Source organism: Podarcis erhardii, assembly GCF_964252035.2.
Source record: "Podarcis erhardii genome assembly, chromosome: 14".
NCBI classification, from domain to species: domain Eukaryota; kingdom Metazoa; phylum Chordata; class Lepidosauria; order Squamata; family Lacertidae; genus Podarcis; species Podarcis erhardii.
In genome coordinates this window covers 33039554-33065302 of record NC_138503.1, presented here as the reverse complement: position 1 = coordinate 33065302, position 25749 = coordinate 33039554, and the positions used below count along the sequence as shown (strand labels likewise).

Here is a 25749-nt window from a genome sequence, read left to right as displayed (position 1 = left end):
ACTTAGCTTCTCTGAAGGAATAACCCAAGCATCATTTGTTCACTTCACCCGCCCCAAATCATTTCCATTTCATTTTCCCTTAAAATATAAGTTGGCTCTTACATTTAATGTGGGGGGGGGGTGTCAATAGCCAGTTGTTTTTTCAAAAAATAAAAAATGTTCAACATACAGGTGGAAGATTTGATTGTAAAATACAGGAAAAAGAAGAAAGTTGTGGCAGGAATTATCGTTGAGCCCATTCAGTCAGAAGGAGGGGACAACCATGCATCAGATGACTTCTTCAGAAAGCTGAGGGACATTGCCAGGAAGGTTGGTAGAAAGCCAGACTTAAAATTTGGGATATTGCCAAGCTTCCCATTGTTTGTGGTGGGTTAATTTGAATGATTGCTGTTGTTGTTGTTGTTGTTGTTACCGTTGCGAGGCACTTGTATCCCAAAGGCTATGTACAAATCCAGTCTGTTTTTTATGCTGTTCCAAGAATCTCTATTCTATCATTTATTTTTTATTATCATAATTGTATTTATGTAACTTTTGATTTTTATATTGTATAGATATGCTATGTATTGACTTTTGTGTTCTATGTTATAAACTGCCCTGTGGTCTTTCAGTGCAGGGTGGTATATAAATTTGTTTAATTATAATTATAATTATAATTATTGTTAATTTTCAGTTCAAGGAGACTGAAACATTAATTAACGTCAAAAACCGAGAGCAGGATAGACTGCCTCCTCTCCACCCCCAAAAAAGAATTATGCTTAGATGCACAGGTTGAAAACAAACATGATAACACAGCAATTATTTGGGTTTGTATCCAATGCTAATCCTACTCTGAGTAGACTAACTCGACCCCACTAAAAGATAGGCAAAAAAAATTAAATCCAGAGGCCCAGGTGAATAAAAATCTTTTTGCCTGATGCCTAAAAACAGATAATGATGGCGCCCTGAGGAGAGTATTCCACAAGCCACTAAGGAGGCCATTTTTGTGTCATTACCCTCTGCACCTCTATCAGAGGAGGCACATGGAGAAGGGCCTCAGATGAAGACTGCAGGGTCCCATTGATCCAAAAACCCATTTCTCAACTGCACAGCAATTCTATTGGTGGGATGTGCAGTGCAGGCATCTCAGATGCTTCATCCACATATCCTGTAAACTGCTGTCTCCTGCAGTCATTGCAGGGAAGGCAGTAGGGAAACATCTGTCCTATTCAGTTCCTTGTTATTCCTAACCCCACCTGCTGAGAGTCCCAGTTCTTTATTTTACTAGTTATTGCGCTTACATTCCACCTTTTACTCCAAGGAGTTCTAGTGGTGCACATGGTTCTCCCCCTCATTTAATCCCCACAACAACCCTGTGAGGTAGGCTAGCCTGAGAGGCTGTGAATGGCCCAAGGTCACCCAGTGAACTTCTTGAGTTATATTTGAACCCTGGTCTCCCAGGTCCTACTCTAGCACTCTAAGCACTACATCACCACTGACTCTCCAAGTAACTAACATTGTCCACTCTCTCTGAGCAGCATGGCTGTGGTTTCTTGGTGGACGAGGTGCAGACGGGAGGTGGATGTACCGGCAAGTTCTGGGCCCATGAACACTGGGGCCTGGATGACCCAGCCGACGTGCTGAGCTTCAGTAAGAAGATGATGAGTGGCGGGTTTTTCCACAAAGAGGAATTCCGGGCCAATGCTGTAAGTCACAGATAGGGAACCTTAGCTTTCATTTGATTCCACATGCTGCCCTACAATATCTGTGCAGCTGGTTTTGTTTAGTTTTGGTTTTTTGGTAATTTTTCTTCAATGACAATGTTTATCGTTTGGCCATAAAAAATGTTACTTGACGAAACTTTCAAAAAGCAAACAAACAAAACCGGACAACTAAATTTCTTAGCACAGTTAAAAAACAACAACAACTTTCCCCCCAAAATAGTTATTCTCTCATTTCTCCATCTTCTTCTTCTTCCACACCCCTTATATGAAGGACATTATTGCACCTTATCAGAACTTCACCAAGGTGTCCACATAATGCACCATCAATATATTCTTCTGTATTTGCAAGCTGCATGTTCATGTAGCCATCGACGGAGACGAGGTAGCCTTTGTATTCCATCCCCCACTTCAGCTTCACCATCACTGGCTTCCCAGTCAGCCCGTTTAGGAAGGGCTTTGGATTGAGAGGCAGACTCATAGCAACCAGACCAACCTAAGGGTGGCTGCGCCAACAAAAAAAATTACTCACAGGCAGCACGTGTGCCCGCCAAAGCTCTGCTGTGCAGCTGGTTTTAAACCCCTAGCCCCTATCTCAGCTGACTCCCTGGTCATTCTATTAAAAAGTGCATTAGAGGAAACTGAACCACACTCAACTCCATTGAAGTGCATGGAATGTTTTGTTTAAATGTCGGCAGGCAGCCTTGTTGCTTTGATGGTGGGCAGCAGCCTGACAGAGGGGCCAAAGTCTCCTTCAATTGTCTTAATGGATCAAGGAGCAAAGATGTGCGAGGCATTATCTTCTTAGCTTGCACTGCGGTTAGTTAAACATACTGGAATCTGTTGGGCTAAGCATTTCTTACAATCCTCATTGTTTCTTCTGTTCCCTTGTTCTCTCTTTCTATCCATCTGCCCTGCAGCCATATCGGATTTTCAACACGTGGCTTGGGGATCCCTCCAAGAACCTTCTGCTTGCAGAAGTCATTAATGTTATCAAAAGAGAGGATCTTCTCAGCAATGTTACGCATGCAGGGAAAGCTCTGTTGTCAGGGCTGCTGGATTTACAGGTAAGCCTCCATGCAGAAATTTTTATCAAGTGCTGTGCCATAAATTGTGATTTCTTTCTTTCTTTATGGCTGGAGGCAGTAATGCTTCTGAAAACCAGTTGCTGGAAACTGCAAAAGGGGAAAATACTCATGTGCTCAAGTCCTACATGCAAGTTTCCCTTTGAGGCATCCAGTGGCCTGATCCAGAAAGACTCTTCCTACGTTGATTAAATCCGCTTGGGTAGGGTACAGGGTTTCTGATGCACTTTTGAGGTGGCCAAGGGCAGTTTGTGAGCTTCCTGTCATTCTACAAATCATCTCACTATTAAGCTACAAACATATATATATGTACCGCTCTTGCAGGTGCCAATACTAGGCTGGTACTTAAATCACAAGAGTAGGTTTTGAAATGCTAAAGAAATCCCAGAGTGCCCCAAGAATGAGGCCAAGAAACAGATGCCTCTTCTGCAGAGGAACAAAACCTTTGAGAATCTGGGGACAGATTTTAGCACAGCACTAATTTCAGATTGGCCGGTTCTTTGTATTGCGGCTGAGCGGCTATTATAAGAATAAGAAATCCAGAATTGGGTTGCAATCACAGCCCAAGCTTTTTAGAAGATGCTGACATTTTATTTGCAGAGAGAATAACAACTTATTTACATCAGGGGCAGAGAACCTGTTCCCTCCCCTCCAAATGTTGCCAGACTCCAACTCCCAACAGCCTCAGCCAGCCTAACCAGTGGCCGGTGTTGATGGGAGTTGTAGTCCATCAACGTCTGGAGGGCCACAGGTTTCCCATCTCTGTTTTACATGGACTCAGCCACCGTGGCTTAACCCTCAAGCTTTCCTCAAGCCATAGATGTGTAATTATGCAAACTGGCTGTTACTGTGAGTGCTGGTAACACAGCCAAATCCATGTACAGTATCCTCTGCCACAAACAAACTATCACTGCCTCCAGTCACTGTGTGGTGCAAGTAACATGCAATCTCCAGTCGGCAAGGTGCAAGCAAAGTCCTGCCTTCTCCAGCAGTTCAGCAGGGTGCAAGGACTGCTTTGCACCAACAATACCTTCTGTTCTCACTTGCAGTAAGAAGACACCAGCTCTGTTTATTCAGCAAGGTGCCAGCAAAGCTGTCTTCTGCAGCCTGCCTTTTCGTCCTGTGATTCAGCAGGGTTTAGATTAACAGCTGGCAACACCACAGTGTAATATACAACTGAACTGCAGCTGTGAAAAAGGCAGATGTCATCTTAGAAATCCTAAGGAGAGGAGCTGAAAATAAAACAGCCGATATTGCTAGGCCGTTACACCTGTCTTTGGTGACACCTGACTTCGACAGCCCTGGTCACTTCACTTGAAGGAGGATATTGTGAAGCTCAGAAGTTTCAGAAAAGGGGATCAAAAATGGCCAAGGGGTTGGAGGAAGGTTTACAAGGATTGGGGCACTTTAGTTTAGGGGGAAAGGCAAGTTAACAGGGGGACATGACAGTGGTATATAAAATTATGCATGGTGTAGAGAAAGGAGATAATGCTCTCCTACATACACTCTGGTCAGCGACTGAAAGAAACTGATTCATTCTCCTGCGTAATTTAATAAGAATGCAGTCATCCAATAAATCTGAATGTTAGGAGAGTCTGGACGGGCAAAAGATAAGTACTTCTTTGCACTCGCTCCCATGGGAGGCAGTGATGGCCACCAAGTTGGGTAGCTTTGAAAGAGGATTAGACAAATAGTAGGGTTCCCATATTTCAAAGAGTGAAAATCCAGACACAAAAGTAAAAAATAAATAAAAAAATAATGATGTTTTTCAGCTGTTTTTAAGGAAAATCAGCAAAAACGACAATGCCGACATGGGTTGCCATACGTCCGGATATTCCTGGACATTTTGCCAATTTCCACCCAGACACAGCTTCCTACTACAGTATTCTGTGTATGTCTGAGAGATTCCAGCCGTATGGCAACCCTACAAATGCAGGAACGAGAAGGAATTGCAAGCATGGAGTGTGCTGTTGCACTCAGTTCCTGCTTGTGGGTTTCCATCAGCTATTGGCTGGCTGATGCTGGACTAAATAGGCTTTTGGCCTGATCCAGCAAACTCGCCTTTGTCTTACGACAAAGCAGCAGCAGCCGGCTTGGTTTTCTTTGAAGTTGCCACTAACAATAGCCATTTTTCTTAGGTTCTATTTGTGTTTGGGGGTCTCTTTTTAGCCTTGCATCTGGACGCCACGCCATAGCTGTCAACTTACAGATTTGAAAATAAGGGACCAGCAGCCTCGAAAATAAGGGATCAGCAGCCAAAATAAGGGATCAACAATTACTTTGATAAAATACATATTTTGTTGCATGCAAATGGCTTTAGATACCTATTAGGTCCATAAATTACCATATAGCATATATTCAACACAAAAAAGCAACAATTTGTTGTTGACAAAGGACAGCTGGACATAGAAAGGGCCCCATTACCTTCAGTAGCTTATTTAAGGGACATCATCAATAAGGGACAGCAGCGGGACATGGCGCTGGGATAAGGGACTGTCCCACCAAATAAGGGACACTTGACAGCTATGCGAGAGGCTTCTCCCAGAGAAGGCAGCTCCCTGGTCCACTACTCATCCTGGCTTCTCTGTTCGTAGCAAAAGCAGAGTTAGGACTTAAATTCTCCTTCCCTCTTTTCAGAGCCGCTACCCACATCTGATGAGCAGGGTGCGAGGGCGAGGGACCTTCTGTTCATTTGACACTCCAAATGATGCTATCAGGAACAAGCTCATTGTACTAGCCAGAAACAAAGGTAAGGCTCTGTGGGGTTTGTAGCTGCACCTGTTTCCTTATTTCTCATCAATTTGAGTCGCAAGGGTTTTGGCTACTCTGCATAGCCAATGGCCAGTGATGGTGGGAGTTGTCATCCAGTGGCATCAAGCAGCTGCATAATTGCTCTCATTTTGCATAATAGATCCCACCAGTTTTGTTTTTTATTTAATGCTACTAGTGACAAAAGGGCAGCGAGGTCCAACCTGCAACCAGTGAAAATCTTGATCTCTTTGGCATCAGAGTTCACTGCTATTCTCCACACATGTTCATGCACGTTTTAGCAGGAGTAAGGACTAGAAACTTACTTTAAGAAACAAACAGAACGGAGAGTTTCTTATTTGTTTATAATTTATTGTAAAATAAACTTAATGATGTATTATAAAATAATGCATTGCAAAACACTGAACAATTGATCCTGCGGATTTACAATACTTATGGAAGTTGTTCCAGCATTCCACAAAAGATGATCACTTTGGTAAACAAATCCTCCATGTTACGAAGTCTGTTTTCAAGTCTGCAGATTATTTTGTTTTGGCAATCACAAACCAAGTAACTCAGTGGTGGACTTCAGGCTTTAAAATTTCAGCAGCACCCTGTGCGACACCAAAATCTGAGGGGCCCACCTCTTGCCTTTTGATGCTTGTCATTGTCATGCTGCCCCCCACAGCACCGCTGGGCATCCAGGGCGAGTGAACCAGTTGCACTCCCCTAAATCCAACCCTGAATAACTTACTTGAAATCAGAAAGAAAAAGCAGAAAATGTGATTCACATCCAATGACCGTTAAAGCTTGCCCACTGAAATTGAAGGACGAAGCAAACTTAAGTCCATTATTTTCAAGGAGTCTGCGCTGAGGATAATTTAGTTTTCTATTTGAAGGAGGGATTTAGTGCAAAGTGTACATTCCTCTGCTTGTATGCTGTCTGACTAAAGAGCACAAGGCATTTCTAAACTGTGTTTTCCTGTCCTTAGGTGTCGTGTTAGGAGGCAGCGGCGACAGATCAATCCGTTTCCGACCTACTTTGGTCTTCCGCGACCACCACGCACACCTCTTCCTGAACATCTTCAGCGACATCTTGACAGACTTCAAGTAGCTGAGTCTTACCTTGCACTGAGAGAGCCCAAATCCTATAAGAGTCTGAGAATAGTTTATTTAAAATCATAAACATATATATAAATATATATATATATTTTCACTAATAGGAAAAACCGAATTCATAAAGTGGGGGGTTTGTTTTGTTTTTCAAATGTTTGTTTTATTTTTCCATGCTTATCACCAATTCGAGCTGCTTCCGACTTAAAACTCTGGACACCCTCTGGTGCTTTTGAAATTCCTTGCAAGTATTCTCGGTTCTGGGCAGCCAACCTGTTCAGGATGGGGACTTAAGGGTTGTTCATTATCTTGGTTAGGGCACATGCTAGATGTTTGGTGCATTTAGTCTCTGAAGCGGGATTCCTGAGAGCTTCCCGGCGTTTATAGCAACAAATTTCCTACCCTTAAGGTGGCAGTGAGACTTTTGAAAATGCACACCTACTGCCACTGATCCAGAGCTCTGTATACATACCAATGCAGATGGGAGCAGCTATTCATGCACATCCATGCACACCCCAGAGCCCCCAGACCCACAAATAATCACTGACTGGAGCCAACTGTGTTTGTATTTAAGCAATTGAATCATTCCCCCCTCTTTTTCGTAAAAAAACCAAAACACCTTTTTTTCTTTCCTTGCATATATGTCCCGTTTTTCTTCTTCTGTGGTACCAAAGGTGGTATCTGCCAGGTTCCCAGGACATCTCTCATCCAAGCACTGACTGGACTCAGACCTGCTTAGCTTCAGCTTGCATGCCTTTGGACTCAGACCCTGGGTCCCAGTTTCCTTTTGAGTTCCCCATTGCATTTTCCTATATGCAGATCACCAGAGGCTTATACCCAATTTCTCTTTGATGCAGTTTCCTAACCCTGCATGGGTCACTGCCCTTGAGCATTGTAGATGTTTGGGATCGCTACACCAACCCTTTTAGTGGAGATGCAAGGCACTGAACTTTAGACCCCTGGCCAGTGAGCTCCTCCTTAATAAAGAGAGGTTCCTTTTTATACCCCCCACCACCACCACCACACTTCCTGTGCTAAATGTCTCTGCCAGCACAGAACTCTCCTTCGCTGGAGGATTTTAAGCAGAGCTTAAGTCAGAGATTCATTAGCTATGATTCCTGCATTGCAGGGGGTTGGACTAGATGGCCCTTGGGGTCCCTTCCAGCTCTGGAATTCTGTGATTCTACTAAAGTCACATCAGTGAGACTAAATCACGTAGATGGTGCTTCCGAAGGCAAACATCTGGCTTGGTGCAAAAGGTCCCGATTTGCACATTTAGGAATGCACAATGAACAGCCCTGCTGCAAAGGTGCAGAAAGGCACCCCTCACCTGTCGGAACCAGAATACTAATTTCTCTTAGCAATGCCTAGCCTTTTGCAGATAAAACATGGCCTGCGTTAACTGGTGAATACACCAGCTCATTGAACGTGGGGCAAATTTTGATGACCTCCCCATTTTACAATCCCAGGCAGGCAGCAAAAGCAAATGGTCCGTCCTGCCACCCCAGACCTGCAGCTGCATGTGGCTGGACTGTGTTTTAGCCTTGAAGCATTGTCACTTGGCCTCAAATATCTTCCATGCTGGGGTGATATGTCGCACACAGATGTCCTCCTGCCAATTTTGGTGTCCAGAGAAAGATATTGGGGGGGGGGGGAGAAGCAGCAGAGTTTGTGAGTGTGGGTTTTGAAGTTTTGGGGTTTTTTACAAGGTTGTCTGCTAAGCAGAAAGTGTGGACTTTTGTATGGATTGGGAAGAAGATGATATGTTTTAAGGAAAGTAACACACACACACACACACACACACACACAGAGAGAGACAGCACTAAATAATTTTCAAATAACTTCTTCAGCACTTTTAACACTGATTTTAAGTTTCTAGACTTTGTGGTTGTAATACACAAGCATGTGACTTGCTTGTACAAGACTGGGCCAAACTCCATGTGCCTTTATTCCGCCCCACCTCCCCTCCCACCATGCATACCCTTCTCATAAATGGAGTTCTTTATGGGATGAAGAGACAGAGAAATTCACCCTCCTCTACTCAAAATGCTCTGTCACAACTCCTTACCTTGCTGTCCCTGTCACTCAGTATTGCCTGAAAAAGGGGGGGGGGAGAAACATGTGTTCAACAGAAAGGCGGTCTTCTGTATGCACCCCCCCCCAAAAAAAACCCCCATCCTGTGCTATGTCTCCTATTTCCCTTTTAAGACATCAGCAGCAGGACCTCCTCTGCCATTAGGCAGAGGATGAAAAAGCCATTTCAGGCAGCTGATTCAGTGCGTCCTGAAAAATCAGCATTCAGGACTGCTTAATTTATTACTGCCAAGGCTGGGGAGAGGTGGCTGTGTGTCTCAGGTGCCAAAATAACTTGTCTGGCAAGGGGTTTCAGGCATGGAGGGTTCCCTAGTCCTACCTGGATCTTCTGCATGCCAAGCAGATGTTCCGCCACTGGGTTATGGCCCTTCCTTTTAGGAACATAGAAAGCTACTTTGTATTAAGTCAGACCATTGATCCACCTAACCCAGTATTGTCTACTACACTGACCAGCAGGGGCTTTTAAGGATTTTGGGCATGGAGTCTCGCCCAGCCCTGCCTGGGGATGCTGGGGATTGAACCTGCAATGCTTGACCACCAGAGACAGGAAATAGCACACAGTGGGGTTATTCCCACTTCCTGGGAATCTTTGACTAATCCATGTGGTTATGATACTTGGAAGCACTTAGGCAATGACTTCTAAAATCTCAGAAGTCAGGGAGATGGCGGAACAAGATTTGCAGGGGTTGAGGGAAGCGCGTCAGATCCTTTCCCCCTCCCCCTCACCCCCACCTGCCATGATAAGCAAATCTGGAATAGCAAAATTATAGCAATGCTGAACAATCTATGCAAAGGAGAGACCACGGCATGATTTATGCAATCACAAAATCGCCAGGACCTTTTCAGTAGGCAGCATAGGAAGAAGCAAGTGGAGCCTTCATTGGCTGCTTTGTGTCACCAGACCTGCTGATAGCTGCATTGCCACTCTTTGGCCATTTGTAATGGGGGCGCTGTAGGGCAGCAGGTCTCCCATTGATCAAACTGCTGCAATTCCACAGCAGGGCACCTTGCACTTGACTGCTGGAATCCCCAGTTCAAGACTGCCCTGGCACCTTACAATAGCAGTATCGTACCAGTCTGTACCCTTGGGTACCTGGTAACTAAATAGCTCCAATAATCCTCAGTGCTCCGAGTCATTAGTTCAACAGGCTAATTGCTTCTTCCTCACATTTCATTTTATACTGCCCCTGCCTTTGATGCTAATCTTAATGTCCAAAGAACTCCTTTACCTATGGGGATAGGACATAGCTGTCAACCGTCCCTTATTTAGCGGGAAACTCCCTTATCCCAGCACCATGTCCCGCTGCTGTTCCTTATTGATGATGTCCCTTAAATTTCCCGGGTTTCATGCTTGCTCGGCTCGGGAGGGAAGCAGCGGCTCGGGGTCCTCCACCGCGAGAGAGAGCACGCGCTGGCGCCGTCATCCTGGCGCGAGGAGTTCCATCGGCCCTTCCCTGCCTGAGAGGGGGGGAGGGAGAGAGACTCTTGCCCACGCTGCCCCTAAGCGGCAGTAGTGGTGGCAGCTGAGGAGGCGGCCTGAGGGAGGAGGAAGAGGAGGGGATGGGGAGGGACGCAGAAGGGCGGCACTTCAGCGGCCGCCGCCACGCCGCAACCACCTCATGCTGGATTGACAGCATCTGTCAATCCTACCAATGTATGTAACTCTTTACAATAGCAAAATCCCTTATTTTGGCTGCTGATCCCTTATTTTCGAGGCTGCTGGTCCCTTATTTTCAAATCTGTAAGTTGACAGCTATGGGATAGGAATATATACACCCAAAGGTTCCAGGCCTCTTTGTGCATAAAAAAGAAAGCTTATCCCACGGCTTGTGACACTTAGCATTTCAAAACGTAGTTGGGGTGGGGGTACTAAACTACTTAACGCTCCTGCCCTTGGGAGACTGGATTTCTTCTGCATGTTTTTCCAGACATTTCCCCGCAAGCACCCATGCATCAAAGTTTAATCTCTGCCGCATCTTTAGCAGGTTGGAGACCTTTGGGAAAGAAGCCAGACTCCATTGCCAGTAGCAGGGAATCAGAGTCCTTCAGCATATCGACACAATTGACGTTGTAGGCATCCATAGTGAGTCTTGTACTTTAGCTGTGATTCCTGCATTGCAGGGGGTTGGACTAGATGACCCTGGGGTCCCTCCCTGCTGACGGAACCCCAAGATCTGGTAACCTGCACATTTGCCACATTCTTGTTTCATTGTTCATAAAATAACTTCTCCGCCTGTCCTGTTTCTTCTTTTAAAGTAATTTTTTTTAATGGAACACTGTTAACTGTGAACACGTGTGCACAACCTAACCATGGCTCTCAGACCATGGTGGATGCTTTAACCTAGGGAAGCTCTATGGTGTTAACAGACATCCTTTTTTAAAAAAGAAAGTAATAATCTTTGTTTAAAGCCTCTCTGTTAACTGTGCCAAATTCATGCGTGAGCCAGTACCTAACTCGATGTAGCCAGTTACCATGTCGCACAGATCCATGAAATAATGTTTCCTGTGTTAATCAGTATTCTTAAAATAAAATATTTATAACTGAAATCTGACGGGAGTAGAGTTGTTTTTTTAAAACAGGGGGAGGAGACATTTGGGGCCAACGAGTCTGAGGTGTGTGTGGGGTGACGACAACATGCCAGTGAGGAATGGGGGCAGAAGTAAAGGATTAGAACGTTTATAAAACACAAGTTCGTAAAATCCTGCATGGTACAGAGAAAGTGGATTGAGAAAGGTTTTCTTCCTATCTTGAAACACTAGAACTTGTGAATGTTCAATGAAGGTTGGAAGGTTCAGCATAAAAGGAAGTTCTTCATGTAGCTCATGGTTAAACTGTGGAACTCACTGCCACAGGAGGCAGTGGTGGCTTTGTTGGGCAAATTCACGGGGAGAAGGCTATCCATGGCTACTTGTCATGAAGGCTATTATGTACCTGCACAGTCAGAGGCAGTAATGCTTCTGAATGCCCATTGCTGGAAACCGCAGGAAGGGAGAGGGCTCCTGGGCTGGGGTCCTGCTTGCAGGCTTCCCATGGGGCATGTGGTTGGTCACAGTGAGCAGAGCATGCTGAGCTAGATGGGCCATTGCCTTGATCCAGCAGAACTCTTATGTTCTTATAAATAAAAATTATTATTATTATTATTATTATTATTATTATTAAGTGGGCAGAACAATGAATAAGGCAAGGTTTTTTAATACACACCTATCTAACTAACGAAGGGACGCGGGTGGCGCTATGGTCTAAACCACTGAGCCTCTTGGGCTTGCCGATCAGAAGGTTGGCGGTTTGAATCCTCGTGACAGGGTGAGCTCCCGTTGCTCAGTCCCTGCTCCTGCCAACCTAGCAGCAGTTCAAAAGCACGTCAAAGTGCAAGTAGATAAATAGGTATCACTCTGGCAGGAAGGTAAATGGTGTTTCCGTGTGCTGCTCTGGTTCGCCAGAAGCGGCTTAGTCATGCTGGCCACATGACCCGGAAGCTGTACGCCGCTCCCTCGGCCAATAAAGCGAGATGAGCGCTGCAACCCCAGAGTTGTCCGCGACTGGACCTGATGGTCAGGGGTCCCTTTACCTTTACCTAACTAAATGCCATGATCAGAGTTCAAGGAAGCATGCGACTGGGGCAAAAACACTCAAGGCAAGTACAAAAGGAAGGAAAGCCCAGAGGGCCCGACAGGGCGTGCAGTTCATGTGAATATGTAGTAATGCAAGAGCTTGGGACTAGAAATTCAACCTCTACTCTGTTGGATGTGAGTGAGTCTCTCTGTCTGGCACATATGTACATTCATGCTCTCCACAGAACTATTCACAGCTGGTGGCTTTTGTTAAGAACTGGCCAGACTCTGGTTGGGTTGGGGCCTAATCCTGCATCCTGATTCAAAATCCAAATGTACCCAAACAGACGAAAACCTGCTCCTCAATCTCGGGAAACATCGCCCCAAAATTGATTATGATATCTGATCTGAAGAAGAGTCCGAATGCATAGCGAGCATGCAACTTTCCAAAAAATAATTAGATTTATTTAGTTAATAAATCCAGAGGATTCCCCCATCACTCTGAAGAAGTAGCATCTACGGTGGGGTGTGAGAATCATCCAAAACTGCTTCCCTTCCTTTTGCACTGCTGGAAGCGTTGCCGTTGGCCGACCAGCGCCACTAGAAGCAAACCAACATGGTGACCGCAAAATATTACAAATTAACAAGAAATGAATCCAAGGCTCCCGCTTGCTCCCGAAGTCACACAAGCCCTCCAAATACTTTGGCAAATGCCTCCTTGTCCACGACCTGCCCATAGCGCAGACTAAAATAAAGAACGTTATCTCGGTCGTACCGCCTGAGTGGTAGCAACAGCTCGTTGGGGTCTTCGCCAATGTCCCCCAGAGTCATCACGGTGGCGACCGGGCAGTAGATGTCCCTCCTCCTCCCCCAGAAGGTCAAGTGAGCCACTTTCAACAGGGTGCCGTCTTCGCTCAGGTACATCATGCCAATGATGCGCCGGAGGAAGAAGCTCATGCCGTAGAGCATTGCAGCGGCAAAGCAAGCAAGGCCCGTACAGTAAAGGCACTGTGCCAGAGGAACTTGGTTCTGCCAATAAAGGACCCAGATCGGCGGGAGAACCAAGATGGTCAAGCCTGTCTGCAGCAGCTTCAGCCTTGAAAGGATTCGGCAGTACTTGATCCACGGAAACCTGTAAATCAGCTTATACTGATGGGTGCTTTCCAAGTTGGGCCTCTGCTCCAGGGCACGTTGAGAAGGGGCCAAGGTGCCCAGCCATCTGGGTCGTGCTGGCTGACTGCCAGGAGCTTGCTGACTGCAGGGTTTGAGAACCGTAAGAACGCCAAAGGGACAGGTGGAGGCTGGGAAGCCCTTCTGCCATCGCAGAGGAACTTGGTTTTGCAGACACCTTCCACAGGGTGCAAGGAAGGGCAGGTCAACGCAAGCGGTGAGGATCCTGGCCTGAAAGACAGTTCCATGAGATATCACTGGGGTGGGATTTGTTTTTCACACCGAGGGCCACCTTCTCTTCTGGGGGGCCACCTGGGGGCCACATGCAAAAGTGGGTGGAACAACAGGTGTAAATTTTACCAACGTACACTCACACACATCTCTATTCTTCAATCACGCAAGCGAGAGGGTAACAGGGATCCCAACAAGCCAAGAACATTCAAGGAAGGTGTGAAGCAAGGCTGGAGAGGGGTGTGGATTGTGGGAGTCCCAAAGGCCAGGCAGAAAGGCCATATTTCCTCCCAACCGCTCACCTGGGCCTGAGTTTCCCTATCCCTCAAGAGATTATAACATGTGGCGTAGCTGGACCTGTCACCATGAGATGCATGCAGCCGCTAACCTTTTGCTCAGGACAACTTTATTATTTACACTGATGGATTTATTCTGAGAGCTCAGAGAAACACCCCCCCCCTCACCCCAAGCCAGGCTGGCCAGTTTTTCTGGGGTGCTTTCTGCATCCCTCAGGACCACATGGGGCTTGATTTGCTTGCGCAAGCTACCTGTAGCAAATGGTTCATTCTCTGCTCATTGATTCCACTTGCAGAAAGGGTCTGAACCCAAAGGTCCTGTTCAGCATGGTCACATCAAACCATAGTTTAGCATGATAGAAATAAGCAGGAACAAACCACAATGTCTCCAGTTCTTGTGCACCAGACTCCCCCCCCCCCCCCAGTGTCAAGTCAAGCAGAGGCTTTCGCATCAGCTCGCTGCACAGACCTGAAACTGTAGTTAATTTAACTATGGTTTGAAGCTGGCCTTTTTGAAACTACCCATATTTAACACTAATTACACTTTATCAGAGTGGACAAAGTTCCATACTCCTCCACACTTTCATTTATTTGTCTTATTATTACATTTATATCTCCCCTATTCCCCCAAGGAATTCAAAGTGGCATAGCTGGTTCTCCCCCTCTCCACTTTTATTCCCAGAACAACCCTGTTCAGGTAGACAGTGGTTCAGGGGCACCCAGTAGCTGAGTGGGCATTTGAACCCAGGTCTCCCAGAACCTAGTGTGACACTCTAAGCTAGGAGCAGCCAGCACAGTGCCCTCTATGGCCGTTGTCTTTTTCCTCTCTTTTTTGCACTCCTATGAGCCCCAGCCAGAGGGATGCGAGTTGTAGTCCAACAAGGTCTGAAGAGCGTCACGTTGGCTGACCTTGCTCTAACCACCACACCACGCTGCCTGATGCACCCCCAACACCACAGACCAGTTTCCATCCAGCTCTGCTCCTTTGCAGGGCTATTTGCTTGCCATTTGGGAAGCAACCCGAAGGGGAATCCAGAGCACCGCTTTACCATGAGGGCAGCTGCAGCAGCTTCTGAATGAGGAGGCACTTCTTCCACCACGAACCCCTTTGACTCGCCTTCAGATGCAGACACCGCTTGGGCTGCCCGCTGCCTGCTGGGGAAAATGCACGTGGGCTATGTCAGCTGCTGCGTGGCATGCCGGGAATCGTAGTGCCTGACTCCTCGCCCTGTGGAGAGGTAGAGTAACACAAGGCACTGTAGACACGTGGAACTTCCGGGTTCCTAGTTTAGACCCTGGGTGGCTGTGGCTGTTTTGTTCTCTCATTTGCTCCTCGCATATTTTCGAATCTGTTATATATTATCCCATTCCCACCCCCAATGTTATATATTGTTCAGAATGCTGTTAGAAAAATTATAATACAATTTCCCCCCTGGAATATATACATGTATAATTTTGTTATTATAAATGTTATTATTTATGACGTATAGATAGATAGATAGATAGATAGATAGATAGATAGATAGATAGATAGATAGATGGATGGATGATAGGTTTCCCAGTGTGGAAGTGAGGCTTTTGCCCCGCATATTGTAACAGTCAAATAGTAACCGAAAGTGTTTATTGGCTACTGTACTCTACTCTACTCTACTCTAGGCTCCCGTTTCGGTCTTCCGCAGGGCATGCCGGGGAAGCGCATGCGTAGACGTCAACCCGCCTCTGTGCAGCATGCTGGGAGTTGTAGTCTTCCTAACTGCGAACCCAGGAGGAAGCGAAGCGCCTCTCAGTCGGCCACCTCATCGCTCGGGCAGGCAGCGGCGGCGGGTAACACTCGAGTGGCCATGGAGGAGGTGGGCCGCGGGTTGACTCTTTGCCTCTTCGACGTGGACGGCACCCTGACCGCGCCTCGCCAGGTGGGAGCCTGGGGACTCCACTCTTGAGCATGCCTCTGGGCATGTGCAGAGTGCTTTTAACCCCTCCGTTTAGGAACAGCTGGAGGAAAAGTGGGAGGTGCAGTGTGGGGCTTTTCATAGCTAAAATAAGTAACAATGAAAAATGAAAACGCAAACCTTGCTTTTTGCTCTTATAATTTATGAAATTATTATTTCGCCATTGGTGTATTAATATTAAAATACAATATGTAGTAAAAGGATCCAAATTAGAAGGCAAATTTCTGCTGCTGCTGCAGCAGCAGCAGCAGCCTCATTCATTGTAATTATCTACTGTTCCTTGTTAGAAGTTCAACATATTCAGCTACTGGTTTCCAGAATGCAGCTTGTTAATTTGGGAGCTTATTAAGCAGCTTATAAATTCATAATGAATCACAGCAACAAATATAACGCTGATCTGTCTCTTCTCTGTGGATCTAGAAAGTCACCCCAGATATGGCAGATTTTCTGCAGGCCTTGCGGAAGAAGGTGAAGGTCGGAGTTGTGGGCGGCTCAGACTTCGAAAAGATTCAAGAGCAACTGGGAGACGATGGTATGAATAGAGCACAAGGAAATTGAGAAAGAAATTGCTTGAGTACAGGAAAGGGGACTTTTTATCAGCCTAAGGGCCACATTCCTTCATGGACAACTTTCCAGGGGCCGCATTTCAGCGGAAGGCAGGGCTAGAGACAAAAGGTGGGTGGAACAATATGACTTTGACCTTTGAACAGTAGCCAACAGTGCAACCATACAACAATCCATATTTCTGCACGGACACACACTCTTCTTCATCCAGGCAATTAAGACCACAGTTTTCAAGGACACATTCTAGCTAGGCAAAAGTACCTGAACTGGGGAAAGAGTCCGAGGGCCACATAGAGAGGGCTGGGGGGCCACAGGCAGCCCCTGAGTCTGAGGTTCCCCACTCCTGGTTGAACGGGAAAGTGCTGGTGGTTATAAGCGTCACGGATTTCCTCTTCACTTGGCACCCTGCCTGATCAAGCTAATTTACTCTGAAGCAACTTTCCTCACATATTATTTGTGCTCATAAACCAAGCATGGCCAAGGACTTGCCATCTGGCAATGCTCTCCATTTTCAGCCATGTGTAAACTGCTCTTAGTTAGGCTGAAAGGGGTTCAGGCTGGGTATCCTTGTGAATGAAAGCTTGGCTTTAGACAAAATCATGGAGCATAAGACCTGCCTGCAAGTTGCTAGCCTGGTAGCTTAATAGCAATTCCATGTTTGGATGGTGTGAACACTGTTGGTAGCATAAGAAGCTGGCTTATTCTAAGTCTGACCACTAGCCCATCCAACTCAGTACTGTCCACACTGACCGGCAGTGCCTCTCCAGAGTTTCAGGCAGGGGCCCCTTCCCTGGAGAGTCCTGGGACCTTCTGCATACAAAGCAGATGCTCTATCACTAACCCATGGTCCTTCCCCAAACCTGTGAGTTGATTGCTGCTTACCCAACAGGGAAGGGCTGTTAAATTCATGTTGTTGCAGGTGTTAAGATGTAATATTTCATTCTTGTATCCAGGAAGATACAAGGGGTTTGGGGGGATATGTGAGAAAGAAATCTGGGACTTGTTGCACCCCACAAGAATCACAGACCCCACAAGCCATCTCTGCATCGTTGTGTCCTAATTACATTACACACACTCCCATGTTTGTGCATTACATTGGAATCACTGTTCAGTATTTGCTATCATATAGAGCAGGTACCAAAAATAATACAGCAAAGGCCTGACATCAATGAGCAGGGTGTTCCAAAGTGCAGGGGCTACAATTATGACTAAATTGAGGCCAACCTACCCCCAATATTGGGGAGGGTCTTTTTACAAGAGGTGCCTAAAATGTCTCTGATGATGCTGTTCTTTAACATTTGTTCTTCTTAGTGATTGAAAAATTTGACTACGTCTTCCCGGAAAATGGTCTCGTGGCATACAAAGATGGGAACCTCTTGAGTAAACAGGTGAGTTTGCGACTTGTGATTAGCTAAGAAGGTGGATAATTCCCTCCCTCCCTTTACTCAAAAATGGGGGCTGGGAGGTGCTCCAGCTTCTTGCAAAATAATGGTTTTCCCAAGTGCACTGACACTGTTCTCTTATTTTTCATTGGCCTTGTTATGAGTACAATTCTTTGGCACACACCAAAGTTTAGTAGTAGAGGGATTGATAGCTCCTTGTTCATGCTCAGAGACATCATAACATCGAATGCCAATTACTGGAGGAGTTTCATTGGAGCAGGGCTCGTGGACTCTCAATGCCATCCAGCAAGGCTGTCTTTGCATTGCCACGTGAAAATGGTATGTTAAGATCACCTTGTGGGGAATTCTACCGCTTCAGAAAGCAGCCCTGAGGACCAGCTGTCTGGGCCTTTGAGAGTGGGGCTTGGAACGAACGCAGAGACTCCTGCGATTAACAACACAGGAAGCTGCCTTCTACTGATTTGGTCCATCTAGCTCAGTACTGTCTATGCCAGGTTTTCCAAAACCTGGGACTACAACTCCCACCATCCCTGACCACTGGTCCTGGTAGCTAGGGGTGATGGGAGTTAAGTCCAACAAGAGCTGGAGACCTAAGTTTGGAAAACACTGACTGGCAGGGCTCTTCAGAGTTTCAGGTCAGGCAGGAGTCTTGCCAAGCCCAAGCCCTGCCTGGAGGCTTCCAGGAGATTGAGCCTGCGACCTTCTGCATGCCAAGCAGCTGCTCTGCCACTGAGCCAAGTCGCCCGCCCCCAGTAATTGTGGAACTGAAGCCCATCTTCTTATTCTTTTGTATACTTCTTTGTGGAGACAGACTCCCCTTTGGAAAACCCTTTTTCCGGTCTGCATACCTAATCGCTTCCTGTTCTGCTTTCCATGTAGAGCATTCAAGGCCAAATGGGCGAAGAGCTTCTTCAAGACTTGATCAACTATTGCCTGAGTTACATTGCAAAACTTAAACTGCCGAGGAAGAGGTGGGTGGTTCCAGCTTCCTTCCGTGGCCTGAGTCAGATCGAGGCCCATTAGACACCTCCCACAAAATAGAGGTGGCAGAATTGCCGGCTATTATCCAACCTTAGTCATACTTGTTATAGGCCCACTGAAAGTAATTGACACGTCTAACGTACTCTGAGTACAATTTAGATGCCTACAACCCTTTTAAGTTTTTAATTTGAGGGTTACCATGAAAAGCTCATTAAAAGAACGACAGTCAGTGGTCAAACAAACCATTAAGGTGTCAAGGAAATCATCTTATTTAAAAAATGCCAAGGCTCTTTATATGGACAGTTTTGAGCCACCATATAAGTATTACCAGGCCTTAGTCACACATCAGACTTCTGCCTCAGGTTACAATCCACTTCTCCTTTACCTGGGAGTAAGTCCATTGAATTCAGCGAAGCTGCTGAGCAAATGTAATATAGATAGACTTTGTAACTCTCCAAAACCAGCTGAAGAAACTTTCAAGTTTTGTTTTTCAAATAGTAACCATATTGAAATACAGTCGTACCTTGGAAGTCAAACGGAAGCTCCTGCAGCCAATTGGAAGCCCCATCAGACATTCGGCTTCCAAAAATAGTTCACAAACTGGAACAGTCACTTCCGGGTTTGCGGCGTTTGGGAGCCAAAACATTTGAGAACTAAGCTTTTCGAAAACCAAGGTACGACTGTACTCTGTTCCCCATTTTTGACATGTCATTGACCTCTGAAAATGCATTTTCTGTTTCTCTCCCATGTATCTTCTTCCTTCACTACAACGGGTGGGCTTGTGTCCTAAAAAATACTGCTGTGATACTCCGTAACTGACCTCCCTCCTAGACGCTGGTCCAAAGAGCTTTGTTTACTAGCCTAAGTCTGAGGCAGTAACATCCCACTGTGTCTCTTCCTAGGGGCACTTTCATTGAATTCCGAAATGGGATGCTGAATATCTCTCCCGTGGGCAGAAACTGCAGCCAGAAGGAGCGGATTGAATTCTATGAGCTTGATAAGGCAAGTGCACTTTTTTCCCATGCCGTCGTAACATTTTGTTAGCAAGTCCCCTTTATGTCGAAGCTTCACGTCCCCTTGACCATCGTCAGTGGCACACAGCCAGGCCCTTTGGGTGCTCTGGTTCTGTGGCTGCAGGCTTATATCTGCATGGGGAAAGGCTGCAGCTCAGGGGGAGAGCATCTGCTCTGCATGCAGAAGGTTCCTTATTAAATCCCTGGCATCGCCAAGTAGAGACTGTAGGTAAAGGTAAGGACTGGATGGTTAAGCCCAGTCAAAGGTGACTATGGGGTTGCAGCGCCGACGTTTGTCCACAGACAGCTTTCCGGGCCATGTGGCCAGCATGACTGAACCGCTACTGGCACACGGAGGACCGTGACAAGTGCCAGAGCACACGGAAACGCCGTTTACCTTCCCGCCGCAGCAGTACCTATTTATCTACTTGCACTGGCATGCTTTCGAACTGCTAGGTTGGCAGGAGCTGGGACAGAGCAACAGGAGCTCACCCCATTGCAGGGATTCGAACTGCCAACCTTCCAGTCAGCAAGCCCAAGAGGCTCAGTGGTTTAGACCACAGTGCCACCCGTGAGAGACTGTAGGAATGAGGGTTGGCCAATGCAACACCCTCCAGATGTTGTTGAATTCCAAATCCTGCATTATCAAAGCCATCGTGGTCAGGGATGATGGGATTTGTAGTCCTGCAACATCTGAAAGGCATCATCTTAGTGTACATCTTCTCCAAGATTCTGGCACAGAAGTGAAAAAGCATTGTGACCACCAAGTTATGACTCTGAAGTGATTGAGAATTAATGCTATAAATGCATGGCACGACATGGGAGCATAGGAAACTGCCTTACATTGAGTCAGAGCATTGGTCCATGCAGCTCAGCATTGTCCATACTGACCGGCAGTGGTTCTCTGAGCAGGGATGTCTCTCAACCCTGCTGGGAGGTACTAGGGATTGAGAAACTGGGACCTTCCGCATTCAAAGCAGGTGATCTGTCGCTGAGCTGTGAACCTTGAACAACCGTAAAGACATTCAGCTTTTATCTTCCAGAGGTTTGCTGCATGAGTCTTGTTGCATTTTAAAGATGAATCAAATATGTTGTGGCGTAAGTGGATGCATGAAGCCAGATTTACCAAGTCCTTGACTTCTAATGCCATCATTCCTGGGTGGGATAAAGTACTGTAGTTTTCCATTGTGTTTTCAGGGTGTTTCTTGATGAGAAGATCCAGAAGAGCTGACAAAAATCCCCCAAACACACAGCAACAGAAGAGCAAGCTTCTGGAGTGTTTTAGTGTGCACGCTCAGTTTGCACAGAGGACGATGGCAAGTCTCAGCATGTCTGCATGAACTAGAGTGTGTACACTGGAAAGCATCTCAGAATCTTGCACAACTCTGTCACTTTCCACAGCAGCTATGATCTGCCTGTGATGTCGCAAGCTGTATGCCTCTAAATACCAATTGCTCTGAATCACAAGAAGAGTGCCGTTGAACTCAGGTCCTGCTTACAGGCTTCCCTGACTGACCACTGTGAGAATAGGATGCTGGGCTGGAGGGGCCATTGACCATTGGCAAGGGCTCTTCTCATGTTTGTACAATCTTCTGTCAGATACTCAGGGTCTCTGTAGCAGACTCAGGTCCCCCCAATGCTAGAAAGCTTTGAAAATCATTGTATAGCAGAATCCACGTTCTCATCAACGCTCTTCCCCGTTTTTTTCTCAACAGAGGGAGCATATAAGAGATAAATTTGTCGCCGATTTACGACGAGACTTTGCAGGAAAAGGCCTCACATTCTCCATAGGTATTTAAACATGAAATATCACTCCCCTTAAACATTTTTGTTTGTTCCAAAGCACAAGGATGAGTCTGGCTATTCAGGTGTTGCCCTCGCCTTGTATTACATGACTGGGAAAAGGAAAGGGAGAAACATTTGCCACTAGGTTTTCAGAGGCACTGGAAATAAAAATAAAACATAGGCTTGGGATAAGGGTATCAACACATTACATTCAGCAAGCGTACAGTCTGTGTACCTGCGTACTTCTACAGTTATTTGCATGAAATGTTCAACAAGGGTACAGCCTGTATGCTTGCAAAAGTTGAGTTGTACTACTCAAGAAGTGTACACTCTTTCACACAAATGCTTAGACCTGTGTTCAGTGTAATGTGTGAACAAGCCTAGAGAAACACCTGAATTACTACTGACATATTCGTCAATCCAGGAGCACAGGTAAAATATATTTTTGGCATGTTACTGGGACAAGAGTTAATTTCAGGTGCCTTGATATATTCCAACACCCTGTGTTTTCTGTTCTATTTAAGCATGAAGCTTCTGTCCTCCCTTTTACCATAAATCCATTTAACTTTATGCTGATGGAGATAGCATCTTCCAAGGTCCTTCCTGCTCAGTAAACCTTCTTCTAGGTCATTTTTACTTTACACTATACAAAACGTGCTGCTGCTGTTCTAACTTTTTGTAACCTCTCTCCAACCAGGGGGCCAGATCAGTTTTGATGTGTTTCCAGATGGTTGGGATAAGCGATACTGTTTAGGAATTGTTTCCCAAGACGGCTTCAAAACAATTTATTTCTTCGGAGACAAGACAATGCCAGTAAGTGCTAGACTGGAACGTGCCAAGAAGTTTCAAATACACTTTCAGGATAAGGATTCCTTGTGGAATTGCAATAGAAATTCATGTGCTACCCGCGTGAAATTGATATATAGATCAGGAAGGAGTCATCTCTATGGCCTCCAGTCATTGCTGAACTCTAACTCCCAACCACCCTGGCCAATGGTCAGGAACGATGAGACACAGTCCGGCTAAAATCTGGAGGGCCACAGGTTCTCCATCCCAGATAGATAACTACAGTCGTACCTTGCAAGCCAAATGCCTTGCGAGTCGAACGTTTTGGCTTCCGAACGCCGCAAATCCGGAAGTGAGTGTTCCAGTTTGTGAACGTTCTTTGGAAGCCAAACACCCGACAGGACTTCCACGGCTTCCAATTGTGTGCAGGAAGCTCCTGCAGCCAATCGGAAGCCGCGCCTTAGTTATCGAATGTTTTGGAAGTCAAACAAACTTCCATTCGGCTTCCAAGGTACGACTGTTTTGCAAATATTTTGTCCATTTTCTGCCCCCAACCCCTTTTAACAATTTCACCTAGACCCAGTTTTCAGGGAAACTTCCCCCCTCTGGTCAGCAGTACACAGAGCAGCACATAGTTCCCCATCTTTGAAGTTCTCATCTCCATCGCACTATGCAGAAGGCAAGAATAGCAGGGTTTCTACCTACACTCCACCTTTTCCTTCCAAAAATAGTCTCTCCTTCGTAGCCCCAGAGAAATTAAATAATACAGCTGTGTTGGCTGGGGCTGATGAGAGTTGTAGTCCAAATTGGCCGTGCTGGCTGGGACTGATAGGAGTTGCAATCAAAAATATCTGGAGAGCACCTAGTAGTTGGTGAAAGCTGCTATAGCTCCACAGTTATGCTCACCTGAGGCCTCACAGCAGGTTCTTTAGCAACCTCTATGAAGTTCTGGGTGTGGGGCAGCTCTCCAGTGAGACTGAAAACTCCAAAGTGGCGATTTTTTGTGTGTGTGTGTGTGTGTGTGTCTTATTCGCAGGGTGGGAACGACTATGAAATTTACACGGACTCCAGAACCATCGGCCACAGCGTCACGTCGCCCGAGCAGACGAAACAGATATGTGAAGAGTTATTCTTCAACTAGATGCACTTATTTTGTACGAAAAGGGAGCAGGTTAACTTCAGGACCAAAATTTGTAGAATAACTGCCTTGGGGTGAAGATCAGGATCAAGACTGTGATGTGCAGGAGGCGGGGGGGGGGATTTAACTCTCCTGTTTCACCCCACCCCCAGCTGCTGTTTGTCCAGAAAGCGGCAATTATGAGGTAAACAGAAGTTAGCTGCGTCCCTCCACGGCAGCTGTTTTAAAAATAGGGGAAATGGTCAGACCTGTTAAATGAATGATTGCCTGTCATGTTGTGCCCAGTTTCTGTTTTGCATGATCACAGCTTGCCTTTCAGGCTGATTTCCTAGAGATTGAAAAGTTCTGCCATAACAGAAATGTCAAAGGTGATTCCCGCCCCGCCTTCCAGACCAAATTCCTCAACACACACCGGGATCTCTTCCAAGCACCATGTGTGGATGGCTTCTTCTGCCAACACTGTTCTGTCCCCACTTTCATTTTTCTGATTGCTGAGTAGCCCTGAAAAACAGGCCTCATGGTGGAAGCCTTGCAGGTAGATCACAACGTCCAGAAAGGCTTTGCTTGTCCCAGTGACTTATTGAAACAGGCAGCTGGAGGGTGGTTTTAGGGTAGAGGTAAAATTCTGGCACAGGAGCCCATCTTCCATCCACCACCCACCGTTTGCTGCTGTTTCAAGGGTTCTCTGGTTTGTTTCAGAATTTGTTGTCTCAGTAGGGTATGTTTGGAATTTAATGTACTGGAATGCAAAGGGATGGGAGATTCCCACTAATACCTCACACCTGGCTTTTTGGAATATGGTGCAGTTGCTAATCCTGCCATGCAATTTCTGTTAAAAGCTCATACTTCAAGTTGGACTGCCACATTAAAATTCTTATGAACAGGGAATAACGTTTTGTTTCTCCAGATATCTCCCTCAGTCCCAGATAGAAAACCCTCTCATATATATCAATAACACCCAATTGCCTTTCTGTCATCAGCACACTGGATTTGCCTGGCTGAGGATCTTTGAACCTGTTCTTGAGAAGTACAGTCATACCTTGGTTGTCGAACGCCTTAGTCTCGTACGTTTCAGCTCCTGAACAATCGAAACCCAGAAGTAACTGTTCTGGTTTTCGGATGTTTTTTGGGAAGCCGAACATCTGACGGGGCTTCCGATTGGCTGCAGCAGCTTCCTGCAGCCAATCAGAAGCCGTGCTTTGGTTTCAGAACATTTTGGAAGTCGAATGGACTTCCAGAATGGATTCCGTTCGACTTCCAAGGTACAATTGTCTTTTATATTGAGTAAAGCCATTGCTACACCCAGCTCGGTATGGTCAGCATCGCTGACTTCTCAAAACCACAAGCAGTTATGCAAATTAAATGTATTTGCATAATTTATCCCAATTACAGAACTCGTTTTCTAAAAACAAAAAAAACCACCACCCTTGCCACAGATTTTCAGACTGTTTAGTGCAAAAAAAACAAAAAACCATGGCCAGATTCAATCATATTAGTGTCAGAGCAGGAAATGAATAGCTGAAATGTCCAAATTCAAGCCAGCATAGTCTCTGTAACAAAGTTTAAAAATGCACTGCAATTCCCTTTTATGGAAATTCCAGGAGCAGAAGGAAGAGGGGGGCATTGAACTTCCACAACTGGTTTCTTTAAAAAAATTTAAAAATCCAGCTATTCAATGGAATGCATATCCAGTTGAGCAGGAGTCAAGCACTGGTGTAAAATAGAATGCAGAAGGGGAAATCATTCAGCAACTGATCATGGCTACCACTTTTAAACACCACTTAGAGGAGACATTGCAAATCAGTGAGCTTACTCACACCCGAGACAATTTCTTCAGAACAGTCGTGTGATGCAGCAGGGGGAGGGGGAGATTAATGCTATTCTAGGCTGCATCAACAGACGTATAGTATCCAGATCAAGGAAAATAATAGTACCACTCTATTCTGCCACCTGGGGTCCCATGTCCACAGTTTTGGGTGCCACAGGTTAAGGAGGACATTGACAAGCTGGAAGGTTTGCAGAGGAGGGCAACTGAGGTGCTCAAGGGTCAGGAAACCAAGCGGTAATAAAAGCAATTGTTGGAGTTGGGTAGGTTTATCCTCCAGAAGAGAAGACTGAGAGGTGGTATATTAGCCATCTTCAAA

The 25749-nt window shown here is 46.0% G+C and overlaps 3 protein-coding genes and 1 pseudogene across 5 annotated transcripts in view; 2 read left to right on the top strand and 2 right to left on the bottom strand.

The window, feature by feature from the left end:
- ABAT (4-aminobutyrate aminotransferase) overlaps positions 1 to 11284 on the top strand; it is a 40570-nt gene extending 29286 nt beyond the window's left edge. For both annotated transcript variants that reach the window (XM_081840298.1, XM_081840299.1), the window contains 5 exons: positions 172 to 309; positions 1515 to 1682; positions 2618 to 2764; positions 5420 to 5531; positions 6523 to 11284. In XM_081840298.1, the coding sequence (XP_081696424.1) occupies positions 172 to 309; positions 1515 to 1682; positions 2618 to 2764; positions 5420 to 5531; positions 6523 to 6644 (687 nt within the window). In that variant the 3' untranslated portion in view covers positions 6645 to 11284. The remainder of the gene's footprint in view (positions 1 to 171; positions 310 to 1514; positions 1683 to 2617; positions 2765 to 5419; positions 5532 to 6522) is intronic.
- On the bottom strand, positions 1858 to 2261 carry LOC309329499 (small nuclear ribonucleoprotein F pseudogene; annotated as a pseudogene). Its single transcript has one exon. The product of its transcript is annotated as a small nuclear ribonucleoprotein F pseudogene (transcript).
- Positions 11285 to 12732: 1448 nt separating the features above from the next.
- On the bottom strand, positions 12733 to 15155 carry TMEM186 (transmembrane protein 186). The gene is made up of 2 exons (XM_081840349.1): positions 15036 to 15155; positions 12733 to 13690 (listed from the first exon to the last, which is right to left on the bottom strand). Exons 1-2 carry the CDS (start codon positions 15036 to 15038, stop codon positions 12971 to 12973), a joined length of 723 nt encoding a protein of 240 aa, XP_081696475.1. The 5' UTR covers positions 15039 to 15155; the 3' UTR covers positions 12733 to 12970.
- Positions 15156 to 15653: 498 nt separating this feature from the next.
- PMM2 (phosphomannomutase 2) lies at positions 15654 to 24496 on the top strand. Its single transcript, XM_081840336.1, has 8 exons — positions 15654 to 15899; positions 16356 to 16467; positions 17811 to 17887; positions 18782 to 18873; positions 19786 to 19885; positions 21612 to 21687; positions 22379 to 22494; positions 23504 to 24496. Exons 1-8 carry the CDS (start codon positions 15669 to 15671, stop codon positions 23606 to 23608), a joined length of 909 nt encoding a protein of 302 aa, XP_081696462.1. The 5' UTR covers positions 15654 to 15668; the 3' UTR covers positions 23609 to 24496.
- Positions 24497 to 25749: the final 1253 nt, after the last annotated feature.